Consider the following 20,339-nt stretch of genomic DNA (forward strand, 5'->3'; position numbering starts at 1 on the left):
AGGAACAAATTATATGTATACATATATATACATATATATATACACACACACAATAACATATAGCTTATTTAACATCTTGGAGAATCATATTATCATGTAAACTATCAAGAATGGCCTCCATACTTGTAACCTTCGGTTCATTATGACTAGATAAAGCGTTGTCACCAACACCTCTTGACATAAAGGCAAGTTCCGGAGGCCTCCTTTCCGGTGTCATGCTCTCTGAAATAGTAAACATACTTTTTAACTATATATGGAAGAAACATAGTTTAGCATAAAAAACAAAGAGATCCTTTCCAACAAAAAAAGCACAATCTTTATATTCTTACAGATTCTCTTTAAAGACTCCACAGTACTGAAAGGTAATTCCTCAGATGAAAAAAATCAACACTGTACTTAAAAATATAATTTCTGTAAGAAAATATAATCATCAGTTATCAAAATGCTTTAATTTTTGAAAAGTTAGTCAGATGCAGTCGATTTTATTTGAAGTTTTAAAAAGCTTTAAAGAAAACCTTATTCATAATTTTTGTTCCATTTTCCAGATCAGCATGCCCAGCACAACCCTACACATTACAGCGTTTTACACTCAAACGTTTATGGAGTGCGCCAAGATAAACATGGACAATCTGTTTACTGTAAAAACCGGAGCCTTTACATGCCCATGTGCCTGGACAACCTCTAACCAATGTGCTGCACTAAACTGACTTGATAAAACTTTCTCAGCCACCCAAGTATGCTGGATCAGTGTATTTCACAGAACACAGCTTGATAAAAACCTGGGTAGGAGACAAATCAGTTAGGAATGCACTCACTACTAAGTATGTTTCCACCTTTAAACATAACATGCATTAAGAATAACAAATATGTATACAAACAAATGCAAACAGGAAAAGCAGAGAATTACACACAAATCAATAATGCAAGTTCTATGACAGCAAGGACTTTTTATACAGAGAAACTCTGTCTCGGGAAAAAAAAACAAAGCAAAACAAAACCCAGACTACTAACATATTTCAAATGTATCCTCAACCCTAATAACAGTGTAGATCAAACTATGTTTAATATTTTAGTTCAGCAATATTGTCATATGAGCTATGATCTATTCACTGTTTCCAAACAACAAATATTGATGAAAAAGTCACTTCCCCGTACACATTAAACAGAGGGTACCATTATAAAGAGGACTAAAATTATAGATTACCTTCATCAATATACCATGAATTTTTGGATTTGGATTGTTGTTTTGAATCAACAGATGATGCACGTAAGGTATGAAATAATCCAGAACTGCTTATACATCCCGGGTCTGAGGTAGATCCTATGGAACAAGAAAAGTTCCTTTTTAAAAAGCCAATATGTTATAAAAAGAACTTTTATAAATAAATTAACATGCGTATGGTATAACAACTGCTCACACAACTAATATACATATACATAATATTGTATTGGCTTTGGCTTTAAAAGTTTGGTAATTAGTCAACACAGAAGAGAGTAGGAGTTATAAAATTAATATAAAAGTTAGCCGTTTATATTAAAGCTCTAAGAAACCATTCTGGTGGTCAGTGGTGACACGAGCCTTTAATCCCAGCACTTAGTAGAGGCAGGCACATCTGAGTTTGAGGCCATCCTGGTCTATTGAGCAAGTTCCAGGACACTACAGACTATCTAAAGAAATCTGGACAAAAAAAAAATCATTCCATGTAGTCTATTTTTCAATGTCACCTCTACTTTGATGAAATTACTGGCTCATGAATTTCACCTCTATCATTCATACCATATAACAGTGGTTTTCCACCTTCCTAATTCTGCCACCCTTTAATACAATACCTCAAACTGTGGCAAACCCCAACCAGAAAATTATTTTCATTGTTACTTTATAACTGCAATTTTACCAACTTTATGAATTGTAATATAAATATCTTTCTTTTCCAATGGTCTTAAACGACCCCAATAAAAGGGTCATTCAAACCCCAAAGGGGTCACGATCCACAGGATGAAACCCCGTTGCAGTCAACAAAAGAACATCCAGCAGTGTTATAGAGCCTAGACATACACAAAGTTCTTTCACCAAGGGCTGTGAAGTGCATTCTATGATGGTCACATGATGTGGGATTCCCCTCCGCATGCTGTGAATACCATTGGTTAATAAAGAAATTGGTTTGGCCTGATAGAGTTGAACAGAGCTAGGTGGGGAAAACTGAATGCTGGGAGGAAGAAGGGCAGAGTCAGTGAGAAGCCATATAGCCCCACAGGAGATGCCAGACTTTACCTGGTAAGCCACAGCCTCGTGGCAATACACAGATTAATGGAGATGGGTTAATTTAAGATGAGTTAGCCAGAAATATGCTTAAGCTATTGGCCAAACAGTATTGCAAATAATAGGGTTTCTGTGTGATTATTTTGGGGCTGAGCAGCTGGGAACAAGCAAGAGGTCTCATAAAAAAAGTCACACACAAAAACAAACTGCCGAATGATGCACTTCTCAGAACTCATCCCAGTAATAAGTGGCTCATCATTATAATTTCCCTTCATAAACTTCAAATGTGATCATACAAGCTGATGAACAATTTAAGTTAAAAAACATTCAGGTTTTGGGTGCATATATGGCTCAGGAGTAGAGTCTTATATTAGTTTGTGTAAGATGTCAGACTTGATGCAAGCACCAAAAAAGAAATAAAAATAAAAAAGTAATCTCAGTGTCTGGAACAATACCTGAGTAAAAAAGTACTTACCTAGCTTATAAGGTTCTGTTGACTTTGATCCCAAAATTACAAAAGAAATAATTTATTTTTTTTACATTTACAATATAAACATCTTAGAATTTTATTAACACATTTTTTTGCACTTTGTAGTTTAGGAGGATGGACCTCCGAGGCTCTGTGCCCTTGTTAGGGATGTGGTGGAATATTCGGCCTGTGCCTGTCAATGGCGGACAATGTAGTCCACGACCCATATGACCAGTGGTACTTTCCTCCTTTCAGGAGAAGGCCAGCATCAGCTCAAGCAACAAGACTAGGAAGCCTGATGACAAGAAGACATGACTTCGAGTCTAGCATCTTCATGCACTGCTTGAGCTGGAGATGAACTCAGATCTCAAGGCACAGCTTGAAAACTTAGTATCACCCACCACAGCCAAGGAAGCTGGTGATGGTCAGAAAGCAATCCTTATTTTAGCACCAGTTTCTCAGCAGAAATCTTTCCAGAAAATCCAAGTCTGGCTGGTTCATGAATTAGAGAAAAAGTTTAGTGGCAACCATGCAGTCTTCAATGCTCAAAGAAGATTCTGCCCAAGCCAACTCAGAAAAGCTGTACAAAAAAATAAGCAAAAGCACCCAACAGCTGCACCCTGGCAGCTGTACATGACACCATCCTCGGGGACTTGTTCTTCCCAAGTGAAACTGTGGATACTCCGTGTGAATGCATGGCAGTCAGCTCCTAAAGGTTCATTTAGACAAAGCTCAGTAAAACAAGCAGAACACAGGTCGAAACTTTCTGGTGTGTATTAGATGCTCCTTCCCTCCCTCTCTCTCTCCCCCTCTAGGGTTTTTTGCTGGAACTTGCTCTGTCAACCAGGCTGGCCTCAAACACAGAGATCCACCTGCCTTTGCCTCCTGAGAGCTGGGATTGAAGGCATGTAACACCGCCAGCTGTTCTCTCTCTTATCCAAATAAAAAGCTCCCTCCACCGCGCATAGGCTGGCCATTTCGGTGGTTTCTTTACTACATCCTCACTTAAAATCATGTACATAAAATTTTAGTTTACATAAAGTGTAGGAACAAATTATATGTATACATATATATACATATATATATACACACACACAATAACATATAGCTTATTTAACATCTTGGAGAATCATATTATCATGTAAACTATCAAGAATGGCCTCCATACTTGTAACCTTCGGTTCATTATGACTAGATAAAGCGTTGTCACCAACACCTCTTGACATAAAGGCAAGTTCCGGAGGCCTCCTTTCCGGTGTCATGCTCTCTGAAATAGTAAACATACTTTTTAACTATATATGGAAGAAACATAGTTTAGCATAAAAAACAAAGAGATCCTTTCCAACAAAAAAAGCACAATCTTTATATTCTTACAGATTCTCTTTAAAGACTCCACAGTACTGAAAGGTAATTCCTCAGATGAAAAAAATCAACACTGTACTTAAAAATATAATTTCTGTAAGAAAATATAATCATCAGTTATCAAAATGCTTTAATTTTTGAAAAGTTAGTCAGATGCAGTCGATTTTATTTGAAGTTTTAAAAAGCTTTAAAGAAAACCTTATTCATAATTTTTGTTCCATTTTCCAGATCAGCATGCCCAGCACAACCCTACACATTACAGCGTTTTACACTCAAACGTTTATGGAGTGCGCCAAGATAAACATGGACAATCTGTTTACTGTAAAAACCGGAGCCTTTACATGCCCATGTGCCTGGACAACCTCTAACCAATGTGCTGCACTAAACTGACTTGATAAAACTTTCTCAGCCACCCAAGTATGCTGGATCAGTGTATTTCACAGAACACAGCTTGATAAAAACCTGGGTAGGAGACAAATCAGTTAGGAATGCACTCACTACTAAGTATGTTTCCACCTTTAAACATAACATGCATTAAGAATAACAAATATGTATACAAACAAATGCAAACAGGAAAAGCAGAGAATTACACACAAATCAATAATCCAAGTTCTATGACAGCAAGGACTTTTTATACAGAGAAACTCTGTCTCGGGAAAAAAAAACAAAGCAAAACAAAACCCAGACTACTAACATATTTCAAATGTATCCTCAACCCTAATAACAGTGTAGATCAAACTATGTTTAATATTTTAGTTCAGCAATATTGTCATATGAGCTATGATCTATTCACTGTTTCCAAACAACAAATATTGATGAAAAAGTCACTTCCCCGTACACATTAAACAGAGGGTACCATTATAAAGAGGACTAAAATTATAGATTACCTTCATCAATATACCATGAATTTTTGGATTTGGATTGTTGTTTTGAATCAACAGATGATGCACGTAAGGTATGAAATAATCCAGAACTGCTTATACATCCCGGGTCTGAGGTAGATCCTATGGAACAAGAAAAGTTCCTTTTTAAAAAGCCAATATGTTATAAAAAGAACTTTTATAAATAAATTAACATGCGTATGGTATAACAACTGCTCACACAACTAATATACATATACATAATATTGTATTGGCTTTGGCTTTAAAAGTTTGGTAATTAGTCAACACAGAAGAGAGTAGGAGTTATAAAATTAATATAAAAGTTAGCCGTTTATATTAAAGCTCTAAGAAACCATTCTGGTGGTCAGTGGTGACACGAGCCTTTAATCCCAGCACTTAGTAGAGGCAGGCACATCTGAGTTTGAGGCCATCCTGGTCTATTGAGCAAGTTCCAGGACACTACAGACTATCTAAAGAAATCTGGACAAAAAAAAATCATTCCATGTAGTCTATTTTTCAATGTCACCTCTACTTTGATGAAATTACTGGCTCATGAATTTCACCTCTATCATTCATACCATATAACAGTGGTTTTCCACCTTCCTAATTCTGCCACCCTTTAATACAATACCTCAAACTGTGGCAAACCCCAACCAGAAAATTATTTTCATTGTTACTTTATAACTGCAATTTTACCAACTTTATGAATTGTAATATAAATATCTTTCTTTTCCAATGGTCTTAAACGACCCCAATAAAAGGGTCATTCAAACCCCAAAGGGGTCACGATCCACAGGATGAAACCCCGTTGCAGTCAACAAAAGAACATCCAGCAGTGTTATAGAGCCTAGACATACACAAAGTTCTTTCACCAAGGGCTGTGAAGTGCATTCTATGATGGTCACATGATGTGGGATTCCCCTCCGCATGCTGTGAATACCATTGGTTAATAAAGAAATTGGTTTGGCCTGATAGAGTTGAACAGAGCTAGGTGGGGAAAACTGAATGCTGGGAGGAAGAAGGGCAGAGTCAGTGAGAAGCAATATAGCCCCACAGGAGATGCCAGACTTTACCTGGTAAGCCACAGCCTCGTGGCAATACACAGATTAATGGAGATGGGTTAATTTAAGATGAGTTAGCCAGAAATATGCTTAAGCTATTGGCCAAACAGTATTGCAAATAATATGGTTTCTGTGTGATTATTTTGGGGCTGAGCAGCTGGGAACAAACATGAGGTCTAATAAAAAAAGTCACACACAAAAACAAACTGCCGAATGATGCACTTCCCAGAACTCATCCCAGGAATAAGTGGCTCATCATTATAATTTCCCTTCATAAACTTCAAATGTGATCAAACAAGCTGATGAACAATTTAAGTTAAAAAACATTCAGGTTTTGGGTGCATATATGGCTCAGGAGTAGAGTCTTATATTAGTTTGTGTAAGATGCCAGACTTGATGCAAGCACCAAAAAAGAAATAAAAATAAAAAAGTAATCTCAGTGTCTGGAACAATACCTGAGTAAAAAAGTACTTACCTAGCTTATAAGGTTCTGTTGACTTTGATCCCAAAATTACAAAAGAAATAATTTATTTTTTTTACATTTACAATATAAACATCTTAGAATTTTATTAACACATTTTTTTGCACTTTGTAGTTTAGGAGGATGGACCTCCGAGGCTCTGTGCCCTTGTTAGGGATGTGGTGGAATATTCGGCCTGTGCCTGTCAATGGCGGACAATGTAGTCCACGACCCATATGACCAGTGGTACTTTCCTCCTTTCAGGAGAAGGCCAGCATCAGCTCAAGCAACAAGACTAGGAAGCCTGATGACAAGAAGACATGACTTCGAGTCTAGCATCTTCATGCACTGCTTGAGCTGGAGATGAACTCAGATCTCAAGGCACAGCTTGAAAACTTAGTATCACCCACCACAGCCAAGGAAGCTGGTGATGGTCAGAAAGCAATCCTTATTTTAGCACCAGTTTCTCAGCAGAAATCTTTCCAGAAAATCCAAGTCTGGCTGGTTCATGAATTAGAGAAAAAGTTTAGTGGCAACCATGCAGTCTTCAATGCTCAAAGAAGATTCTGCCCAAGCCAACTCAGAAAAGCTGTACAAAAAAATAAGCAAAAGCACCCAACAGCTGCACCCTGGCAGCTGTACATGACACCATCCTCGGGGACTTGTTCTTCCCAAGTGAAACTGTGGATACTCCGTGTGAATGCATGGCAGTCAGCTCCTAAAGGTTCATTTAGACAAAGCTCAGTAAAACAAGCAGAACACAGGTCGAAACTTTCTGGTGTGTATTAGAAGCTCCCTCCCTCCCTCTCTCTCTCCCCCTCTAGGGTTTTTCGCTGGAACTTGCTCTGTCAACCAGGCTGGCCTCAAACACAGAGATCCACCTGCCTTTGCCTCCTGAGAGCTGGGATTGAAGGCATGTAACACCGCCAGCTGTTCTCTCTCTTATCCAAATAAAAAGCTCCCTCCACCGCTCATAGGCTGGCCATTTCGGTGGTTTCTTTACTACATCCTCACTTAAAATCATGTACATAAAATTTTAGTTTACATAAAGTGTAGGAACAAATTATATGTATACATATATATACATATATATATATACACACACACATACAATAACATATAGCTTATTTAACATCTTGGAGAATCATATTATCATGTAAACTATCAAGAATGGCCTCCATACTTGTAACCTTCGGTTCATTATGACTAGATAAAGCGTTGTCACCAACACCTCTTGACATAAAGGCAAGTTCCGGAGGCCTCCTTTCCGGTGTCATGCTCTCTGAAATAGTAAACATACTTTTTAACTATATATGGAAGAAACATAGTTTAGCATAAAAAACAAAGAAATCCTTTCCAACAAAAAAAGCACAATCTTTATAGTCTTACAGATTAGGTTAAAGACTCCACAGTACTGAAAGGTAATTCCTCAGGTGAAAAAATCAACACTGTACTTAAAAATATAATTTCTGTAAGAAAATATAATTATCAGTTATCAAAATGCTTTAATTTTTGAAAAGTTAGTCAGATGCAGTCGATTTTATTTGAAGTTTTAAAAAGCTTTAAAGAAAACCTTATTCATAATTTTTGTTATATGGCTCAGTAGTAGAATCCCATATTAGTTTGTGTAAAATGCCAGATTTGATGCAAGCACCAAAAAATAAAAATAAAAAAGTAATCTCAGTGTCTGGAACAATACCTGAGTAAAAAAGTACTTACCTAGGTTATAGGGTTCTGTTGACTTTGTTCCCAAAATTACAAAAGAAATGATTTATTTTTTTTTTTAGACTCAGCTGTTGGTGGTGTTTCATACCTACTCCCCACTCCCTACAGGCTGGGATTCTGTCTGGACTGAAGCTGCACAGCTCGTGAACACATCATCACAATTCCTGTAAGATTATATATACAACTGCCCTACTGCATCCAGAAAATTCTGTTTTCTTGAAGTTGACCTCTACCTCTGCCTCTTAAGAACTTTCTGCCCTCTCTCCTGCAAAGTCCCTGAGCCTTGGTGGGAGGAGTGCAAATGTACGTGCCCACTTACGGCTGCAGACTCTACAGTCTCTTATTCTTGCACCTGAACCAGTTGTAGATCTATGTGTTGACATCTTCTGCAGGAAGAAGCTTTTCTTAGGGTTGAGATGTACTGGTCTATGGCTATATTATCAATTATATCAATTATATTGCTACAAAACTCTTACCTTTTTAAAAGGTTATAAACTATGAAGACATGCAACACAAACAAAAAACTGATCGGGAAGGATACAAAAAGAAATTATGAGTTTGGGATCAGCCTCAGGAGGAAAGAGTCCCACTAAATGACTTCCTTTTCAAATTTCTGTGGATGTGCACATACTGTGTAGTCTGAGTTGTTGTTGATAGTTGCATTATACTCTTAAGCTTCACAACGACAGACACAGCTCAATGCATTACTTTGATACTCAAAGAAATGCATACTTTGGGAGTGTCACAAATTGGCATACTTCATTACAACTTTACAAACCTGGATGTGCTGTCCCAGCAGCTTTGATCCTGTGGACCATCAGAAACAGCAGTGCAAAGAGGGGCACTTTTACAGCAGGTGAAGCAAAGGTTTTCAGATACCAACAGGAAGAAATATTTCACTGGGGAGAATTCTTCCCAAATCTCACCAACTGTTCAGCTGCTCCAAAAACAATCTTTCCTACGTGCTAGAAATTTTAATTCTGTCCCACAAATGGATGTAATTGGGCAAGAAAAAATAAATAAACTAAGGAACTAAAGGAGACACTGTCACGCTTTTTCCTCTCAAGAAAAGAATGTTAATGATACATAATATAGATGAAGGCTTATTCAAATATACCAAATTAATTTTCATTTAAATAATTTTACTTTTTAAAAGTCTATTTGCAAGTTTTATTTTGTTGGCAACTACGTGTAATTTATGTGTATAAAAGCAGTATCGTTCTTAATTATATACTATTCAAGGTTTATGAATATCAATAGCTATGAAAGAGAAAAAGCATTCTCTTCCTTTCTTACAACTGCTCTAAACCAGCAATAACATCAATGACAAGCAGGAATCTTGAAGATCTTGACAAGGGACTCCCAAGTCATGAATCTCATGTTTTGTTTTGTTTTTGGTTATTTTAATTCTATACCAGTGTTGAAATAGAAGATAATTAAAATGTTTTTATGGTGGGTACTGCTAAAAAAATTTCCTTGTAAGGTTACAGTCCAATTCCAAAACAGTTTTACTTTTCTTTTTTTCTATTTATTATGTGCTACTGAAGAATCTAAGACAATTTACAGTTCAAACAAATTTAGAGTTGCAATATAAACATATATTAGTCATATACATACATATATAAAGAAAGAAAGCTGGGAACACATCAATCTTTAATTTACAGAAGACTGAAAACACACAATCAACTCTGCATCCCTGAGCTTCACAGCTCAGGAATCTTATTCCTTCTTTTTTTTAATATTTTATTTATTTATTATGTATAAATATTCTGTCTGTGTGTCTGCCTGTAGGCCAGAAGAGAGCATCAGATCTCATTTCAGATGGTTGTGAGCCACCATGTGCTTGTTGGGAATTGAACTCAGGACCTTTAGAACAGTAGGCAGTGCTCTTAATCACTGAGCCATCTCTCCAGCCCCTCTTCTTCCTTCTTGAATGGTTATACTAACAATGATATTCCCAATCCCAAAACATACTTCATTCAGCTATAAAATGTAAAACCCAAGACAATGCAATTAAGATAGCTAAAAATTGACAATTACATTCACACAAAAAATTTCACAGGTTGGGCTGGAGAGATGGCTCAGCAGTTAAGAGCACATACTGCTCTTCCAAAGGTCCTGAGTTCAATTCCCAGCAACCACATGGTGGCTCACAACCATCTGTAATGAGGTCTGGTGCCCTCTTCTGGCCTGCAGGAATACACACAGACAGAATATTGTATACATAATAAAGTAAATAAATGTTTAAAAAAATTGTCGCAGGTTTTCAGGTTTCAAAAGCACCATTGGACAGTTCCCTGGAAAAAAATCCTTAAAAAAATGCCCAAATATACTTGTTTGCTAACTAAAGTGGAATTTGTGGGATATTGTGAAATCAGTGAGACATGACTATAGAGAAGCAGTTTACTCTGAATTGGCTCCTGTGGAAAAAAAAAACTCATAAATAAAAGAAAGAATTACAAGGGCTTCTTCCCAGCCATTCAGCAAGTTAGCATTATAAAGTCAGCATAACTCTCCAACTTTTAGAACAGGCCTTCTTAATTCAGCTCCCAAATAATTTCTTGTGTGTGCTGCTCAAATGTCTCCTGCAGAGGTCTGTGGGAGCACACGAATGTGACAGGACAGCTCCCCATCCTCTTTCCCCCTTGTTTGACCATTCTCCAGCCTCATCACCATCTTACTGGCCACAGATTCTGTTCATTTCCTATCTATCTCAACTTATTAAATGAACGTTCTACATAGGAATTACTTTATTTTAAAAATTTTTAGTTAATTTATCACTCTGTGTGTGTGTCCTCACATGCACCCATGTGCCACAGCATGCATGCATATATCAGATGACAATCTGCAGGAGTTATTGTCTCCTCCTACCCCGTGAGTTCCAGGAATCAGTCTTGAGGGCAAGTGCCCTTACCCCTGAGCCATCTTGCTACCCCTAATCATTACTTTTGTTCAGTGCGGAGACTGGAACTTACAGCTTCATTGAAGTACTCTAACCATGGAGCTACAGTCTCAACCCCAAGAATGCTTATGTGCTTTGCCTCCTAAATATCCACATCTAAAGAAGTCTACGTGAGGGCCTTCTACTATCTGAATGAATGGTGCTTTTACACTGCTGTATTTTAAACAATAAGCACTCGTTGTAACATTAAACAAAAGAATTTTAGTTCACAAACATCCCAAACTGTGCTGTCTACAAAGCATGGATGAAAAGTAAACACAACTACATAAAATAAGGACACATATGTTTTCCCTGAATATAAACCATTTGTTTCCAAAAAGTAAGAAAGGGAATTAGGAGTGGGAGACCCAGGAGGAGTTGGGGGGTATTATAATCAAAATACATTATATGCATGTATGAAAATTTTCAATAACAAATATATCTTAAAAGAAATCAAAAGTAAAGTATGTCAGACTTTTTCAGAGTAGATCTGTCATATGAACCTCATGCCTCCTGCTACAAAACTAAAAGCTGCGTGGGAAGCATTTTCAAATTGTAGAACAATTTATGACTTGACACCAACAGGCAGACAGGAAGGGTAGAATGCAGGTTAGGAGCCTTCAGTTTCCATTTCTATGAAATAAGGAATTCAGGGCCTAAAATAAGCTATAAAAATAAATTCAAAAGCATTTTGTTGTCAACATTACCAATAATGGGAAAACACTAGAAGAAAAAGTACAGTGTGTTGCTCACTTATAATTCTTGTTACAGTAAAATCATCTTTTATAGAACCAGAAATGAAATACATCTCCATCTCCATGAAAATAATATCCCCTAGTATGTGACACTAAGAAATACAGGTTTTTATGCAGATGTTCACAATGCAAGAGTACTCGTAGGATATGAGATTTGTTGGGGACTAAAGAGAACACAGGTTCATAATCAGATGAGTTTTGGACTTTGGTTCTGCCACTCACTTTCATCATAGATAATTTAAGTCTGATTTGAGCCACAAGTTTTTTATTTTGTTTTGCTTTTGTTGCTTTTGCTGTTTATTCTGCTTTATATATTTTTAATATTTATTTATTTATTTATTTTATGTATGTGAGTGTTCTATCTGCATGTATGACTTTGTGCCAAAAGAGGGCATCAGATCCCCCTACAGATGGCTGTAAGTTACCATGAGAATTGGACTTAGGACCTCTGGAAAAGCAGTCAGTGTCATAACTACTGAGCAATCTCTCCAACCTCCCTGTTTTGTATTTTTAATCAGATATATATATATATATATATATATATATATATATATATATATATGTGTGTGTGTGTGTGTGTGTGTGTGTGTGTGTGTGTGTATATATGTATATATATATATATATATATATATATATATATACCTATCTTATAAATCTGTTCAGGACATAGAGATAGCATAAACCATCTCATTCCAAGCCTGGCACATCCCTGGTTATGGCTTGTGGACATCCCTATTTCTGAATTCCTCTATTGGCTTCAATGCACTACCCTATCACTGGGAATTCTAACAGCAGTGGCTGGTGTTACTACCATTGTCAATCACCTCATAGCAGCCAAAGAAGATACTTATTTGAGGCAAAACAAAAGGTTCTTAAGTTTGGGGGGGGGTTGTTTTTTGTTTTTCATTTTTGGGTGGTGTTTTTATTTTCATTTATTTTTTAAGTTCAGGGGCTGTGCTGTAGTTCAAAGGTTAAGTGTTTTACCACTGTACCAATTATAACAATGTAAAACACTCTGTGTGTTACATACCCAGCAGTGTGTGTGTGTGTGTGTGTGTATGTGTGTGTGTGTGTGTGCGCGCGCAAGTGCCTTTACCCACTGAGCCATCTTGTTGGCCCTAATTATTATTTTGTAATAAATAATATATGTAGTAAAATACTAAGAATAACAGATATAATAAAACTATGTAATAGTTTCTGACTACAGTTATGAAGCATAATCATAATACCATCTTAAAACAAAAAGAACTTGGAGGGGGAGAATGATGAAACAGTTGTCCCGATGAGGTTGCACTTCAGGGTCAGGAAGAAATCTCATGTCAGGGAAATTAAAGAATTCACAAGGATGGTCCCAGTGAAGACTCCTAGCAATAGTAGAGAGGGTCCCTGAACTGGACATCTATTATATTCAGATTGATGACTACCTTAATTGTCATTAGAGCATCTTCATCCAGTAACTGATGGAAACAGAGGCAGAGAACCATACCCAAGCACTGGGCCAAACTCCAAGTATCCTGTTGAAGAAAGGGAGTAACCCACAGAAACAACTAACCTGGGCTCATAGGAGCTCAAGACTCTGGACCTATAGTGAAGGATCCTGCATGGGACTGACCTAAACCCTCTTCATATGTGTGACAGTTGTGTAGCTTGATCTACTTGTGGGACTCCTAACACTGGGATCCTTAACTCTAAAGCTAAGTTTTGGGAACCTATTCATCATATTGGGTTGCCTTGCCCAGTCTTAATAGAAAGGGAGGAGCTTAGTCCTACCTCAACTGGATATGCCATCCTTTAATACCCATGGCAGGCCTGCCCCTCTCTGAACAGAAACAAAGGGGAGGCAACCAGGGTCAGGGGCGGGGGAGGGAACAAGAGGAGAGGAGGGAGGGAAAACTGAGATCAGGATGTAAAATAAATAAAAAAATAATTAAAAACAACAAAAAAGGAACTTCAGCCATTATTTAATAAGAATCCTGAATCCTCTGTGGAGTTTAGATGAGATAAACAATTTTTTTAAAGCTTCTAGCTTCATCTCTTACTCCAAGAGACAGCATTTTTTGTATTTTTGAACCTTCCAATTACAAGACAGGATTTCTTTCTCTATTAGAATGTCTAGGAGAAGACAATGTAAGAGATAATGTATAAACTTCACTATACTTACATACTTTTAGAAATAACCTTTATTGCCTTGGTTCAGGAGAAAAGAAAGGTTAGTCTATATAACGACAATTCTACAATATAAAGCCAACTTCAAAAGATCCATCTTTATTATATATTTGCATTCTCATAACAAAATACATGTTAGAAACTATCTTCTGAATACATAAAGGAGACATACCTGGAATGATATCATTGATGTGCAGAAGAATTGTACTTTCAACACTTGCAAGGCTACAAAGTTGTACTCCATCAAACCTTCCATCCCAGTTGCCAATAGGGTTATCCTTGAAATGCCAAAAAAGTAAACCTTTATATACCTTTGTCAATAAATATAAATGTGAACACCAACATTTCTTTCGAAAGTATTACCTAAGATATCTTTCATAGAAAAATGTTAACTATTTCGCCCAAAAGAAAGGCTATATTAGAAATATCTGCAAAAGTAACAACATTTTACAATAAAAATAATAACAATCAACTTACAGCAAACACACAAAATAATGAATCAAAAGCGTTTTTCATACTTTAGTCTGCAGTAATAACACCAGCTGAGGTTTAAAGAGACATTGTCTGCAAAAGAAAACTTACTAGGATTGCATTATTTTACCCAGAAACCTACCCTTAAAGTTAATCACACATCTGCATCCCCTGGGCACTTTGCTCACTGTATTATTGTGTGTCTTTTTATAAACAGAAGAGCAGTTACTTCAGAATTCTCTTGTTATCTGTGGGTATACAAGACTTTCCTCAAAAAAATGGGGAAAGTCTTGATTTTCTAAGTTATTCTCTACTGTGTCACCAGCCACAGGAGTTATTCGTGAGGCACAAGCAGATGGCCATGAAACAACTGCCCTGAGAACGAGTGTGGAATGCTAGCGTGTCTCTGGAAACAGACAGCCATGAGAAAAGTTGGGATCGACGAACTTTCTTATCAAGAAGTCTAACCGGACTGTTTGGAACTGATGCTCACATAAATCAAACAATGGACAGAACTTGTGTGGAGCTGGCAGGCAAGTCTCAAGACAGCCTGCCTGGGCTAAATAAGATGACCTCCTAGGTCACCATTAAGAAGGGAGAGGACCCAAACAGTTCCTGTAACATCTAAAGCCTGGCCCAAGAAACCTATAGCAAGGGGAGACTAAGTCCAAAAACTAATGGCCTTCTTTCTCCAACATTCTCTCTACCCAGTCTATAACTCCTCTGAAACACTAGACTCTCATTTAGAGAATTCTTGTTCTTAATTATTAACGATTCTGAGAGACCCACGGGTCTTACTCTGGCTCTAATTTCACATAGCGAGAGTCTGGCAAATTCTTATTTTGTACCTAACTAATGAGCCATCTTACACAATTTCTAAGTACAAGGCAACACTGGAACATTCATACCCAACCATCTCTGTAGAGCATTTATGAATAAATAAAAATGATTATTAAAAATATTCGCTGTGTGAGTCTGCTGCTCATAATCCTCTCCCAACACACCCTGGTAAGAACAATTATGAAGGAATCTCCTTTATCCATAATGAACTTTTGCCTATACTTTCAGTCTAAGATAAAAATGTTCTCAACTTCTTTCTCCTCATTCTCTTAGGGCCACGTTAATTCACTATGTGCACTGGAAGGCATCCATTGTTAGCGAGTATGGTTATTCAGTAATAAAATGAGTGACACAAACAAAAGGAGTCATATTATACCATATGACCTCACTTCTGAGGTACCTACAGCAGGCAAACACCCAGTCTGTAGTTACCAGGCATGGGCAAACTGGGCAGAATTTATTTAATAGAAACAGAGCACAGCACAGGATGATGGAAAAGTTCTGTAGACAGACAGTGGAGAGGCCATGATTAGAATATGCCAAATGATTTGAACTGTTAGTGTAACCATGGTTACACTGGAACCTTTCTTATACACAGTTTGCCGCAATAAGAAAACAGTTTTTAGACGGTGAAAATCCTGTGGGAATACTCTGTCAACTCAAAAAGCAGTATGGTTCTTTTCCTGAGTATTTTCTATTAATAACTTTCTACATTCATTATTATGAGAAAATTAATTAAACTTTAGCAAATATACAAAAAAGTATCAAAAGTATTTTTAAATTAAAGGAAAACACAGTATCATACAATATATTTGGACTTAGCAGAGAAATGTCAGTTTGTTTTATTGTTTTGGTTTGGTTTTTGTTTTTGTCTACTGGTCAGTTAAAATAAGCAGAATTTAAAGACTGAGAGTATTATCCCAGTTTATTAAAACACAAAAAAATGTGGGAAACGTATTGTTTCTGCTCATATTCCTACTGTAATGTTCCTGTACCAAAGACAAACTGGAATATCTTCTTTAAAATACTGTAAATTAGTCCATTTGAAGAATACAAAGTGTTCAATTTATTCCTAAATTGATAATAAAATTAATATATATATTCACAATAATAAAACTCAAAAAATCCTTACCATGTCCACACCAACAAAATATCCTAGATTCTCTATTTCTGGCAAAACATCACAGAATATTACTGTTCCAGATTCTATACTTTCTCCGACCTTCAGAGATACTCTGGAGTTTATTTCGAAAGGGGAAGGTTCAGCCACCATCATATCCCCCAGGGCTGCAAAATCACTTCCCAAGCCGTTGTCATCATTGTCTATGGGCTCCAGCTTGTCCAATGCCACAAACACGCCACAATCTTCATCACATTGATCTATATCATCAGTGAAACCTTGGCCACGACGCTCTTCCTAGTTTTCAAAGTTTTTTAAAAAAGAGATATAAAAAAGATTATCCATTAAAGGGATTTGAGGAAATTACTTTGGAAAAACTCTAAATTATATCCATAATATGAAATATGACTAGCAGCTGCTGTTGGGTTTAGGGTGTTTAAAGAATAAAGAAGCTGTATCTGATGATCAAACTAACTCATAATTTCAGATCATAATTCTTTTGAGAAAGAGTGAGGATTAAATTTACAACATACTTCTACCATGACTTTTGTCATGAACAGGCATTCAACTTTAACCAAACAGCAGCATCAGCTCCATTTACTGAGAACAAACTGTAACCATCTACAGCCATCCACCGTACAACTACTATAAGTCATGTGTGCTCTGAGCACGTCACAGATGAGGAACAGGTTAGGAGAACTTGATGTAGGTTAAGTAGCTGGCAACCCTGCTAGTACATACCATAGCTGGCAGTCACAGCCTAATTATTTCACTGCTTGAAAAGCCAAATCAAGAAGCACCTAAAGCACAACCTCTCTCTACTCCTGAGAGTGTCCAAATGTGAACCAATAGTCAGTTTGGAATATAGAATTCTTAGCTATGTTGCCACGGCACATAAGTTCCAAGGCAGTTTATACATTCCGGGATAAGCATGAGCAAACTGAAATTGCTGCAACACACTTCAAAAATTTTACCTCTAAACTGTAATACTTAGTAGCATACACTAAGAACTGGGAATCTTGTGGGTACTATCACAAGATAGTTGACAATTTTTTAAGTGTTTATAATTACAATTGGCCGTGTTAACTTTTAATATGGGAAGCTTAAAATCTTCTAAGATATGACGTCCAGAATAATGACTTGTAAGTTTCTACCGTAAGAGATAATTTTTTAAAGTTTTCAAGAATTGTCTTTATATCCTCTCAATTTATCATTAAATAAATTTGGGGGCTGAACTATAGCTCAGAGGCAGAGGGTCCTGAGGTCCATCCTGAGAACTGTACTAAAAACAAACAAACATAAAACACAAATCTTATAAAGGGGAAAATATGTGCTCGTGGCCTCTCGCTCACGCGCACACTCGCTTTCTCATACGCTCGCTCTCTCTCCTTCTCTCTCTCAAATGGCCTAGCAAACTTACCAGCAATTCTACTCCAAAGAAAATCCCCGACACTGTCCTGTCCGCTAATAACGGTCCTCTGAAGCGCACAACTCCTGGAAATTTCTCTTCCCCAGATCGCAGCTGTACTTTCACAGGGCTGCCCACATCTACCTGGAGGCCTTTAGTTAGTCGAATTCTGTTTCTAAATAGGCTGAGCCTCTCCTCACAGTTGGTAATTGCCAACAGCAACTCTCTAAATTTCTCAGTGGTTTCTACAACATCCTTTTCATCAACAAATAGAACTGCGTGAGGTTGCTCTAAGATTTTTAATCCAATCTGATTTTTCTTGCCTTTTGCAGAAGGAACTCTTGAATGCCCCACAGAACGGTCTTGGATGTACTGTCCTATACTTCCTTTGGGTACTTTTAGGAGTTTCTGTGTCTGTTTGTCTGTTACACTGCATTCTTGAAGAAGCAGATAAAAAAATCCGTTCTTCCCAGTAAGGTGAAGTAACTTTCTTTTGGCTCCATAGGCCTGGACTCATTGTGACAGTAACTTCAGAACATCAACTCACAAAAAGGAGCCACTAGCAAATCTGTCATAAAATCCCCAAAAATGAAGTTACTGGAATCCTAAAGCAAGTTGTTAACAACCTGGTGTCTATGCTGTAAAAAGACAGCAATTCAAAGTGCCTGGCAAACAAGCAAAACAAACTTTAGACTCTACTCAATACAATCTTAAAATAAAACTAAAGATGTTTTAAAATCTCATTTGACTATATAAATATCTCAATGAGCTAAACGACCCATATGACTTGTGTCCACTGTAACTGCATTTTTAAAGAACTCCAGCTACAAGGCATCCTTAAAAACAGTAACAACTTTTCCAAAATTATAAAATTAGATAGAATCCAACAAAAACTTTAAGATTACCCTAATATACAGACTCTGAGACTTTTTAAACTTTACAAAGTAGCATTTCTGTCTAACATGAATGAATAAGATACAATATTTGAAAAAATGCACATAATCTTATAAATTAAAAAGGCTATTTCTAAACATGTAACTTAGAAAGTAACACATTACAGTATCGAATACCTTTTCTAACTTAAAAATACGACAATATTACATTCTGAAACTTTATCCACAATTCATTTATCTATATGCTTCATTCTGGTAATGGAACATTATCTCCTCAATTTTATTTTTTATACATTTTATTTTTATTTACATATATGTGTTGTATCTCTGTGACTGTATGGCACATGTGTGTACTCCCAGAGGCCAAAAGGGGGCTGTTAGATCCTCTGCAACTGGAGTTATAGGCAGTTGTGAGCCACCCACCATGGGTGAAGAGAACTGAATTCAGGTCCTCTGGAAGAGCAGTACACACTTTTAACTGCTGACCAATCTCTTTAGCCCCTCAATTTCATTTTCATATAACTTTGGTGCTTAGACAAGGAGATATTAACTATACTAATTATAACTACTATTTAATTTCTTACCATCACAAGCATTAAATATAATCTTGAGTATATATATACACATATATATGTTAGGAAATGATTTGTAGCATCAAAGGTTGGACAATGCAATAATGACATATGACTCTATTACATTGCTCTAAGATATTTAGTCCAATCTGATTTTGATGTTTATGTCTATAAATTATACTGAATTATAGATGCTTTTATCTATAAATTGTGGGCTTTATACCACAATTTTAATTATGTATAAAGGGTTGAACACACAAGTGATTATTTTCCAGCTCTAACATGCATTTAAAACTGTTAGAAAAATAATTTTACAATTTGTAGCCTCATTTTTAAAGACAACTTTAACTAATGACTTAAAACAACATAACTTCAAGTGCTGTAAATGACATGCCCATTGTCAACACCAGGCTAAATGGAGAAAAGTTTGAAGCTATCCCACTAAATCAGGAGCAAGGCAAAGTTGTCCACTCTTGTTACACACAAATACCACAGTTCATATGTAAAGGTACAAGGACAACAGAGGGATTGGTTCTCTCAATCCACCGTGTAAGCTCCAGGAATTGAATTCAGGTCATCAGGCTTGGCAGCAAGCACCTTTACCAGCTACGCCACTTTTCCAGTCAAATATATCCTCTTTCATAAGCCAATTTAGAAATATAAGTTAAAAGAAAATTAGCTTTATAAGGGAGATATCCTGCTTGAGTAAATAATGCTACCCCTGGAAGTCATGGTTATTAAACGAAAATCCCACCCAGTGCCAGATGTAGGAATACCTCCTTAGGAATTGTTAGGCAGGGAGCTTCCAAATGCCCCCAAGACAGTCCAGACTCTTGACAGTCCTCTTGGTTGCCCACCAGAACTAGATGATGAGATTCTGTTACTTAAGACACCACATTCCTTAGCTGTAAGATACAGAGAAACCAAGAAACGAAGCTAGAGCTGGGATAGACAC

At 36.8% G+C, this 20,339-nt stretch overlaps 2 protein-coding genes across 2 annotated transcripts in view; one reads left to right on the forward strand and one right to left on the reverse strand.

Annotated features, from left to right (window-relative positions):
- LOC142852271 (ubiquitin carboxyl-terminal hydrolase CYLD-like) overlaps nt 1-18,871 on the reverse strand; it is a 77,318-nt gene extending 58,447 nt beyond the window's left edge. The window contains 9 exon segments of the mRNA XM_075976890.1: nt 124-222; nt 1,205-1,321; nt 3,898-3,996; nt 4,979-5,095; nt 7,677-7,775; nt 14,253-14,358; nt 16,524-16,808; nt 17,932-18,375; nt 18,377-18,871. Of these exon segments, the coding sequence (XP_075833005.1) occupies nt 124-222; nt 1,205-1,321; nt 3,898-3,996; nt 4,979-5,095; nt 7,677-7,775; nt 14,253-14,358; nt 16,524-16,808; nt 17,932-18,375; nt 18,377-18,436 (1,426 nt within the window). The 5' untranslated portion in view covers nt 18,437-18,871.
- The window catches only part of Bbs2 (Bardet-Biedl syndrome 2), a 353,246-nt gene that overhangs the window by 88,213 nt on the left and 244,694 nt on the right, over nt 1-20,339 (forward strand). The window lies entirely within an intron of this gene.

This window comes from Microtus pennsylvanicus, chromosome 6, assembly GCF_037038515.1.
Source record: "Microtus pennsylvanicus isolate mMicPen1 chromosome 6, mMicPen1.hap1, whole genome shotgun sequence".
NCBI classification, from domain to species: Eukaryota; Metazoa; Chordata; class Mammalia; order Rodentia; family Cricetidae; genus Microtus; species Microtus pennsylvanicus.